The 11144-nt window shown below is 31.8% G+C and overlaps 1 protein-coding gene across 1 annotated transcript in view; it reads right to left on the reverse strand.

Annotated features, from left to right (window-relative positions):
• LOC106472909 (cell cycle checkpoint protein RAD1-like) overlaps positions 1-4215 on the reverse strand; it is an 18655-nt gene extending 14440 nt beyond the window's left edge. Inside the window, exons 1-2 of the mRNA XM_022401453.1 lie at positions 4174-4215; positions 2170-2285 (exon numbers count right to left, since the gene is read on the reverse strand). Of these exons, the coding sequence (XP_022257161.1) occupies positions 2170-2285; positions 4174-4183 (126 nt within the window). The 5' untranslated portion in view covers positions 4184-4215. The remainder of the gene's footprint in view (positions 1-2169; positions 2286-4173) is intronic.
• Positions 4216-11144: the final 6929 nt, after the last annotated feature.

The following is an 11144-nucleotide window of genomic DNA, read 5'->3' on the forward strand; positions in this document are numbered from 1 at the left end:
TACTACTGTTAACATCTTGTATGGTGTCAGTCTATACTACTGTTAACATCTTGTATGGTGTCAGTCTATACTACTGTTAACATCTTGTATGGTGTCAGTAACTGATGAAAATTTGTATTTCTGATTATTCCAACTATCCAAGTCTCGTAGACAATAATCTATTAATTAAATGTAATCAATTAATGTGCCCATTGGTTATCAAATTCTACTAGTGATTACGTTCTTTTGCCAGATAGAAAAGTGTAACGTGGTCTTTCCATTCATAGCTTCATCACCTCCAGAACTTGTGAAGTACAGTACACAATACAGTGTCCTTTATTGTATATAAAATGGTAGTATTTCTCACAATAATGAATTAATAATAACAGTTTTAATTTTATTTGTAATGGTTTTTATTAACTTACAATGTATTTTTAATCATCAAATTGTGCTAACAGTAGTAGAAACTGACACCATACAAGATGTTAACAGTAGTAGACAATCAATTAAGCTGAACAACCTTGAGTTAATCATCAATAATAATGAGAAATCATAATGTCATAAATTAGATAGTTAGAAACGTTAATCTCAATTACTCGTGAAAAAGGAAAGAATTAAAGAGGATCTGAGCAAGGCGTTTAAAATTATAAACAGAATTCGTAGTGCTGATGCTTCATCTTTTTTCTTTTTTATTATTAATAACGAGAATGGTAAGACTAGAGGATACTTGCATAAATTTTGGGAAGGTTGGAGCCATTTCTAGCTAAGATACTTTTATTTGTTTAACCAGGTGGTTGGCCTCTAGAATTGGTTGTCTTTGGATGTTGTGTAGGCAGATAATATAGGGGTAGGTGAGATAAATATTTGAATGATAAGAGCTGATTGAGTATTTACTTTTACTTCAGAGTTTAATATAGTAAATGAAAAAACTTATGAGGACCAACAGCTGCTTTGCTTTCCTTAAATTGTATGTATGTATTTTCATGGCAGTAATTAATGTAATCAATTTTAATTAATTGATTATTTTACATGACACTAGTTGATGTAATCAATGTTTATTGGAAGAGGTAAATTTTTCTACAACAAATTGCCAGTACTAACATGTCCATACAACAAAGGATTTTGCTAACATGGAATTTAAAATATAGTTTACTGAAGAAAAAAACAAAAACAACCTTGTTTTTTACAATAACACTCACAGTGAACACAATTATAGGTCTTATTTGACATTCCACAGAAAACTGCTTAATGTATTTCCATAATATTCATTGTTTTGGTGATTTTAGAAACATATATATTAAACAGGCAATCAAATCAAAAATTTCATAATTGTAAGCTCACCATTCCATTGTATGATAAAAAGACATTATACACACTAATATCATAGTGCATCAACCAATAAAATCAATCATTTGGATACATTTATCATTATATTGACCAATCATACAAACCCCACAGGGATGAGACTATCTGAAAGCTGCTAAATAGCTTTTTATGGTCTTATTGCCAATGAAAACTAATGTTGTTACATCATTTAGTGCTTCATTTTCAGAATATTTAATTATTGTTTAGATTCTCTGAATCGTGACACGTCTAATTTCTGATGGTACGATGGAAGGAAGACATGGATTGTACAAAAGTGGATTGTATGTGGATTGTCAAACAAGTCCCGATACTGAGTACTGGCAGAATTTCACCCTTGTTCATAGGTAGAGCCACTCAAGAAAAACTGATGATAAGCGTGAAAATAGATGTTGTTAAGCATATTTTGTGTGTGTGTGTATTCTTTAAGTTAATGCTGCAGTTGTTAGAGCTGAGTGATTAACCTCAATTAAAAGGTATGAATGATTAGAAAGTTTTCAAATGCTAAGTATCAATTTAAACAAGTATTTTCCAATTTTGTCCTTAAATACTTTCCATATTACACCACAGCTTTTAATGATAAATTGTAAGACAAACATTTATAAAAACCAAATTCTCACTCTGGAGTAACACAAGTGAGATGAATAGAAAATGAAAGCTTATACAATTGTTTTAAATAAAAATCAGTATATAATCAGTTTAAAAGTTTATGGATTGCATTTCCATAATAAAAAATATACTCTTAATTTTCATAAATATTTCACACTTTTCTCATTTTTTGTTGTTACTTGGAGTTGATCATACACTTTGAAATTTAAACTGTCTTACCTCCTTGAAATGAACTGCTTTTAGAAGCTGTGACACATTTTTAACATTGTCAATTTTGGCAATCAGAATGTAATTTGAATCATCATCATCAGTGTCCTGAATGTGAAGTGGCATTGCTATAAAATGACAAAAGCTTAAATGTGAATCTATTTTAGATAACTGATATTATTAAATATAAAACATCATACATGGCATTCATAAGCTATTTCACCATGAAGGCCCACTATCAAAATCGTTCCTAAACTCCAAATGAGGTTGTAATCTTTAAGAAAAAGTTAACAATAACAGTAACCATTTACTTAGTATCAAAAACAACAGCTTGTGTCCTTTATTTCACAGTTTTCAAAATTTTTGACATTTATCTTTAACTTCTGACTTTCACGAAGTTTTCCAATGACCAAAAAAATTAATTTATTTTGATGACTAGTGTTTATGGTACGTTAAATTTGTTGGCCCAGCAGTGGAAATACAATAAAAATATGTTCTGATGCAATCTCAATAAATAGCAAACTAAAAATATAAAGATTTGGAAAATGACAGACTTGACTTAGTAAATCAAATAGCATACAAGCGATATAGATTACAGTTAAGTATCTCTGTTCACTTCAATAGAATAATTTCAATACTAATTTCTTAAATCTGCGAGTCATCCAAAATAATACAGTGTTACTTTACAGATCATGCTGTTTGTATGTTTTCAAGTAATGAATCAACCAATATTAATGTTGAGTGAAAGTAAGTTTATCTGATCGATTTAAATATGGTTTGAATACGTGATGCATCTAAGAAAACAACAGGTTATGGAAATGGTCAGGACTTCAACCTCACTGTTCATCCAGAGCTCTCTACTTTCTAAAATACTTTTCAACTTCAAACCACACTACTACGACTCCCATCACATCCACACTGGGTGCTTTTAATACATTTTTTCACCCTCTTTACCAATATTTATAAGTTGAGAAGTCTATAACTTTATCATTTACAAAATTGTAGAGTAGCATGTATAAAAAAACCAACCCATACCATCAGTTTTATTAGTATCACAAAACAGTTACTGACACCACTACCAGCAAGTACTGAACATAAAAATAAAAGATGGTATTCAATGCTACTGTAAATTACCAAAATAATAATTATACATTTGGTAAAGTCATAACCCTCATTCGCTCAGTACAATATTTTCATTCTTTAAAATTAAAATAATGTTTCTAAGTCTAATAACATTATTAAGTTAAAAACACCCATTTTATACACAGTCAGTGTATCAGTTTCTACTTTCACGGCTAATGCCGATCATTGCTATGGATCACGAAACTTCTTGAAAGTTTAAAACTATTATTATTAGACTTTGGTAATTTGTATTACTATTAGTATTATATAGAAAAAAACAAAATTTCAGGACAAGGGGCCTATTGGTTTATATAGACTGTTTTATCCAATAAACTTAAAAAACAAACTCAAAACCAGCAGCCAGTAAATACTTATCATGGCTTTCCTTAAATTTACTGCATTTACCATATCTGAAGGCAACCCCTTCCAAAGGCTAACCACCATGTTTATAAAACAAAACTGTTTTACTTGAAGATGACTCCTATCCTGTCAAACTTTATTTGTGTCCCTTAGTCCTACAATTCTCACTATTAAGTCCGAAAAAAAAAGCATAAACATTGTCAATTTTCTTAACAATCTTAAACACCTCAATCAGATCCCCCTCTCTTCTTTTTTCAAGAGAAAGCAAGTTCAGATGATGACAACAAAAGATTGTGAAAATATTGTACATTTGTTAGTCATAATGAAATTACTTTCAGTTTCATTACGCATTCAAGCCGTTTCCAAACTTTATATGTCTTTAATTCCAGAGACTTTAATTTGTCCTTATATGACAAGCTTTTTATTCCTTGCACCATCCTACTATTCCTAGTACTACTAGCACTCGGTTGTACTACAACTAGTCCATAAGACTAAGAGATAATAATTCCATTATATAAATATAATTGTACATACTATAGGTCATTGGTTAAGCCACATTTGGTGTATTGTGTTCAGCCTTGGGCTTATTACCCTAAACTTAAAAAAAGGAGATTTAATCTGAGGGAAAGAGCTCAGAGGAAAAGTGTTATTAGTACTAGTAGTCCAAAGCCAGTATTAATACTAAGCTTATACGAGTTCGACAACTAGAAGATGTGATAAAATATTAAGTTTAAATTAACCACTGACTGATTAATTCGACATAATAATTAACATGGGTCTAGAAAGTCTTATGCCGTGATTTACATGAAATCATGGCTTCAAACAAAATCAAACCTGACGTAAAAGTTAACATTCGCCAGAAATAGTAACTATACACCTAAACATTTTTTTCTTATTTATGTAAACAAATTATACAGTTTCCTATATGTAAAATCAATACTATAATTAGAATACATATATTTTACCTAAAATAGTCTTTACATTTACTAGTTAAATAACAACCCACTATATTCACATTCGCGCCATTTTCCCTTACATCGCCCTCTCTAAAGTTTGACTTAAAAATAATAAAAGTAATTTAAACCGAACATTTCATAATTATGTTTTTCGTATCAAAAAATGAATAGTTTTTCCTTTCACGTAATTCGTTTTGATTTTGTAAAATGCCTCGAAGTCAAATCTAAAACACTGACATAAGTTTGAAAGAGTGATTGAGTAACTTCATTCGTTATCGTATTTCTGTTATGTAAAGCAACCAAATATTTCGTTAAAAAAACCTAAAATTGAAATAAATATATAAAATTATTTATAATATTTTAAACAAAGTATGTAACTATTTAGTAAAATGGCAAAACAGGAAATGGTGTAACAATGTTTTTTAAATGTTTACAATATAGCAAGTAAAAAGAAAGAGAACTCTGCCCTAACTAAACTGAAAGGAAGATAAATCTCCTTAACTTTTCTCTTTCCCTTTTCTTATAACAGGATATGTTGTTTAGACTGTGTACTTTATACCCGTGTGAAGCTCGTTACTACTCTTTTTAAAAACAAAACCAGCTGTAAACAGAATACATCCTTTGTATGAAAAGTTTACATGTTGTACATTTCGTTGGTGGGTGTAGCCTGAGATATTCTGAATCAACACTTCGATCTAACAAGAAACAAAATAACAGTGTGAATGAAATGTTAATGACTTTGAAGCCACGTCATTCAATGGGGATTGTTCTGTGCAGGCATCGCCCACGCTATACGATAAACGTGCGTTTTGTTTACACATAGCGTATATTTTCTTGGATAGAAAGTTACAGTAGCTCATGCTTTACTATCAGTTGTAACCATGCCTAAAAATTCAAACAATTATATAGCACAAAACAAAATATACTGCATTACTCTGTTTTAATAACAAAAAGGAAAAGAGCTAAAAAAGCAAAATGTTTGATTAATTAAAATAATATGGCATTAATATTTAAAAGCTCGTTTTCTTTTAGCGCGAAACTACACGAAAGACTACCTACGCTCTGGCAACGAGAGGGATCGAACCCCGGATATTATCGTTGTAACTCTGTAAACTTAGCACTGACCCGCCGATGGAATAGTTAAAAGTTAAACCAGCATAGGTATTCGTAAATGTTCACTGAAAATATTATTTAATATACTAATTTCATGTATAATAAATAAACTAATTGATGAAAATGTTGAGTTTTTTCAAGGCTAATGAAGATGAAGTAGCTGAAAAGGTTTGCTTGTAATCGAGAGAGAGAGAGGGTTTGAAAAGTGTTTTGCGTAAAATATATTTTCACTCTGTTCCGCGATTGCAAAAAAAAAATCGTGAATAAACAAAAAACACACACACGTACTACTTATTTTTGTAATTTTGGTCAGTTTTGTTTGAAGTTAAGCACAAAACTACACAATGGGCTATCTGTGCTCTGCTCACCACGGGTATCGAAATCCAGTTTTTAGCTTTGTAAGTCCGCAGACATATCGCTTTGCCATTGGAGGCGATTTTTTTTGTTGTTGTCAGAACAACTATACTCTTTGAAATGTGTTTACTACTGGTGTTATTTTTTATTTAGATATTTTGCGAGGTGCATTGCTATATTCAAAAGAAAAGTATTACGTGTGTAGACTCACGTTACAATATGAACGGTTTGTAAAGTTCCAGAACAACGAATGTGGATAATTCTAAACTCGTGAAATATAATTCTTACTTCTAGCATAAATATAACTTTTTTGGTTATCAACACAGATGTATGGTGTAGTAGAGGTTTTTGTATTAGGTTTCGTTTTTTACTAATATGGCTAAATTTTGGCTCATCGTTTTCAAATAATATTTAAAAAGTAATAATTAAACTAATTTTATCTTCATACATTATGTTACATAAAACAACCGAGAGAGGTATACATATAGCTCGTTGGTCTTACAAATCTGATTGGTAGTTTGGTAATAGGAGAATTCATCAAACAAAATTCCTGTGGCAAAAACAAAAAGTGCTTAGTTATTCTATTTAAAAAAATAACCAAGGAAAATTAGAAATATTGTCAGTAGTTATCGTTGATAATTCATGACGTATTTTAATTATGTATAAAAAAAGATCCATTGGGCAAAAAGTAAAAATAGTACAGAAATTGAACAGCAGACGTAAACTTAAATATTTGTTTAAGTTCTTGACCAAATATGAAGGTTTAAGCTCTACCATAAATTATGTTTTTATTTGTCGCTTTGTTAGTATTTTTAATAAGCTACCAATTCGTCAAATTATTTATCTAAAGAACAGGTTTTAAATTTTCACCGGGTAGAAAATACGCTAACAATAATTGGGACCCCCCAGTGGCACAGCGGTATGTCTGCGGACTTACAACGCTAGAATCCGGGTTTCGATACCCGTGGTGGGCAGAGCACAGATAGTCCATTGTGTAGCTTTGTGCTTAATTACAAACAAACAATAATTGGTGACATAAGTGTATGATATGTGTTCCTTAATTGTCAATCTATAAGACAAATCCAAACGTATTTGTTTGGAAACAACTTTGAAAAAAGTTAAAACTATTTTAATTAAGATAATAAGGTTTGAATTGATGGCATGTTGTTTTTATTTTAATTTTTCCAATTCCTTCATATATTAAATGATGTATAATTTAATACATTTACACCAAAAAGTACATATGGTAATAATACACGTCATATTACGCCAAACAAATGATTTAAAACTGAGATTAACATAAACGAATTTAAAAAAAAGAAAGATAACACATTGGCCATAAAAAACTATGGCAAAAATTAGAAGAAATTAGTTTATTGTTTGTTTGTTTTGAATTTCGCGCAAAGCTACACGAGGGTTGTTTGCGTTAGCCGTTCCTAAGACTAGTGTAAGACTAGAAGGAAGCGAGCTAGTCATCACCACCCACCGCCAACTCTTCTTGGGCTACTCTTTTACCAACGACTAGGAGGATTGACCGTCACATTATAACGCCCCCACGGCTGAAAGGGCGAGCATGTTTGGTGGGACGGGGATTCGAACCCGCGACCCTCAGATTACGAGTCGCGCGCCTTATTCACCTGGCCATGCCGGGCCCGAAATGTTTGTTTCTTTTTGAAGTTAAGCACAAAGCTACACAATGGGCCATCTGTGCTTTAACCACCAGGGGTATCGAAACCCGGTTTCTAGCGTTGTAAGACCGCATACATACCGCTGTGCCACTGGGAGGGCACCGTTCTGTGCTACTAAATCTTATTGTTATAGAAGAAAATATTATTACGGTTTATCAGCAAAACAAAAATATCCAGACTGTTGTGTTATGTACTCATTGTATATTATTGTCTAGAAAAATTGTTGGAAAAAATAAGGCCACCTATAAATAATGATTTATTTAAAAAATATATAAATTATAAATTAGCTAACCTTTATAACAGAATTAACGTCAGCGCAATAAATATAATTGTGAAAACATATCGAGATAAAGCAGATAGTCAATCTTTATAAATTAGCCGATCTCCACACATTTCACCACAAATATCACTCTGAAAATACTTACTTCTTCCAGCGATTAAGTTTATAAATTAATAAAAATATTTGGTGAATTTCACTGTGAGTTCCAGAAATTAACAATAAGATTAAATATGATTTTAAATATTTGTAACTGTTCAAAAATATTGATTAATAATAAATTCAAAAAGAATATTTTTTTTTTCTTAATCAAACCTTTCTGTTATTCCAAACTTTCGTATTATCATTTACGCCCAACAGATGCCGCTAAGTTTCTAAACAGTTAACTGATGAAGGTTCAGTTTAGAATCACGCACAGGGACCAGTAAAACTTCATAACGAGCTCACGAACCAATTGTATTTGACATCTGCGATAGGAGCGCTATGCTCTAACAATGTCTGATCAAATCCACATCTGAATTAAGAAGGAAACGGTCAGGTGAGTGATATTAATATATTTATGATGTTTTCGGAAGTCGACATATACATTAATTTGTTGTTTAGAAAGGTCAAATCATTATCCTTTGTATTATTTATGCAGGCGTCGAAATTTGAAATGTTCTTTTGAATTAAATTCCATTTCTGTTAGTGTTTGTAAAGCTCAGGGTCACAAACCTTACGCTTCCACGTGAGGATGGTCTACACAGTTACGTGGGCGTTTGTTTTGTGGGGGTGGTTGGCTCCGGTAACACAGTTGTAGAATGGTGCGGTAGAGAAAGTGTCAGTCGAGCGGCTAAGGTTGGAGCGGTTAGTACTTCGTTTCGCAATGCGACAAGATAATAGGATTAGATTTTCTTTTTGATTTAGAACTCAGAATATGAGTAAGAGAAGCTGAAATAAGGTCTTTACACGACCTGTACTGCAAGTTTTTGTAAAAGCCAAGCTTGTTTCCAAGTTATAAAGACACCTAATTTATTTTGAAAGCTTCGATTTGTGTTTACCATGAGGTGGCACACAACTGATATTTTAACGGTGGGCGCCGCCATGATAAATATCCATCTGCGGGAAACACCTGTTATATATATATATATATAAGAAAATCGCATCAGTACACTATAAAACAGACTACAATAAACCAACTTAGTACAAGAATGGTACTTTGGATTAATAAACTGGAGATATAACAATGTTTTAAATGCTTTCTTTACGAGTTTATCACGTGCTTGCCTTTTGACATCTTTTATTCTTATAAACTTTGATCTAAATGACCAGTTCGCTTCTGATTATTATTATTATCGTTCTATGATTAAAGTAATTATAATTAGGCCTATCTTTTATATATAGGGATGGTAGACGGAATGGCTGAGTGGACTGATCGCAGTATGAGTGTTTAATATCTCACGTTGTTTGCATGTCTAAAAATGTGATAGTGTAAATAACGAATACTGTATAACAATACACCAATCACTCTATATCTGTTATATCTAGCATCGACAAGATTATTCACACGATGCCAAAGCTCATCAGGCCAGCTGGAATGTGATAGACACAGTAGTAGTTGAGACGCTATTCGTATTATTAAATAAATTGCATGAACAACAATTGATAAAGTGGTGAAATTTATTTTTTATCAATGAATTTTATACGAATAATTAACAAATTAAAATTAGGGTAAGTATTAATTAATAAGCTGTTATTTATTTATTTTAATATTTTAACACCGATCATTTATTATTTTTACTTGAATTAATTTTATTTATCAGTCAGAAGAATTGACGAACCAGATGTGAAACAACCTATCATCAGTATAAAATATATTACACAAAAAGCATTGTGTTAATTTAATTAAATAATAGGAGACTAGATAACAATAATAAAAAAAAAAAAACGTAGCAGATAGCTGTTTCTGAAAATTAATTCAAATATATTTAAATTCAGTAATTTACCCTAGCGGTAAATAAACCAGTTTTATTAAGTAAAGACTTGTGTCGCTTAAGTTTCGTCGGAACGAAGTTACGGAAAATCAATTAACAAACGGAGACGTAACAATAGATTTGAACCATTGGCTGCATACAGTGAGGAAAGAGATGAGCAAGAGGTTTTTAAAGGGGGAGGGGACTCTTTCATAACTATATAAACAAAGTTATTTGTAGTGGGAAGAATGAAACATAAGGTCTAGAGTTTTCTTGCCACGTGCTAAAGTACAGGTCGTTATATAGCAATGAAAGAGTTTTATTGCTGATTGTTGACAAGGAACGTGTTTTATTTTTTCATTATTGCATGTAAGAGTAAATGATGAAAACCGTAAACTATGGCTACTAGGACGATTCCAGGGATGGAAGGGTTAACTTACAGAAGTATATTAAGATCCCATAACTTAGGTTTTCTTGGCAAATGAAGGGTAGGAGGTGATCTCATCGAAGTTTACACGATTATCTGGGGAGTCTATAGCATAAAGGCCTCTGATTTCTTTGTGATATATTCTGAAGATAATAGAACGAGAGGACACAAGATTTGTAAAATGGCAGGCTAGGCTAGGCCATAGTTACGATAGGTTTATTTTTCTAATAGGGTAATTAATTTACGAAATGAGTTGACGTAGGCCAGCACTTTGTGCCATTTCAGTGGGAGATTGATTATTTACGTGGGTGGGTTTGAAATTCTAAGTTTGCCAAAGGTGAATGTACAGGGCTCACTTGTGGAGCCAAATGATCCCTTACTGTCTGTATGTTACGTTAAGTAAGTTTCGTTGCTCAGCCTAACGGAAACAGTTTAAAATATGAAGTATGATGAAGATGGCCTAGGGAAGAAAACATGTTAATAAAATAAATATGGTTTATAGAGGGATGATTTAGTAAGTAAGGAATGTGTGGTATTATGAAGACAATTTTTTTTAAGCGTACACAATACTTTTTAACGCGAAATAAAATAATGTTATAAAAAATTTTCACTTTTTTTGTTTGTTTCTTTGTTTTGAATTTCGCGCAGTCTATCTGCGCTAGCCGTCCCTAATTTAGCAGTGTAAGACTAGAGGGAATGCAGCTAGTCATCACCAGCCAACTCTTGGGCTACTCTTTT

The sequence above is a fragment of the Limulus polyphemus genome, unplaced genomic scaffold (assembly GCF_000517525.1).
Source record: "Limulus polyphemus unplaced genomic scaffold, Limulus_polyphemus-2.1.2 Scaffold5724, whole genome shotgun sequence".
Taxonomy (NCBI): Eukaryota; Metazoa; Arthropoda; class Merostomata; order Xiphosura; family Limulidae; genus Limulus; species Limulus polyphemus.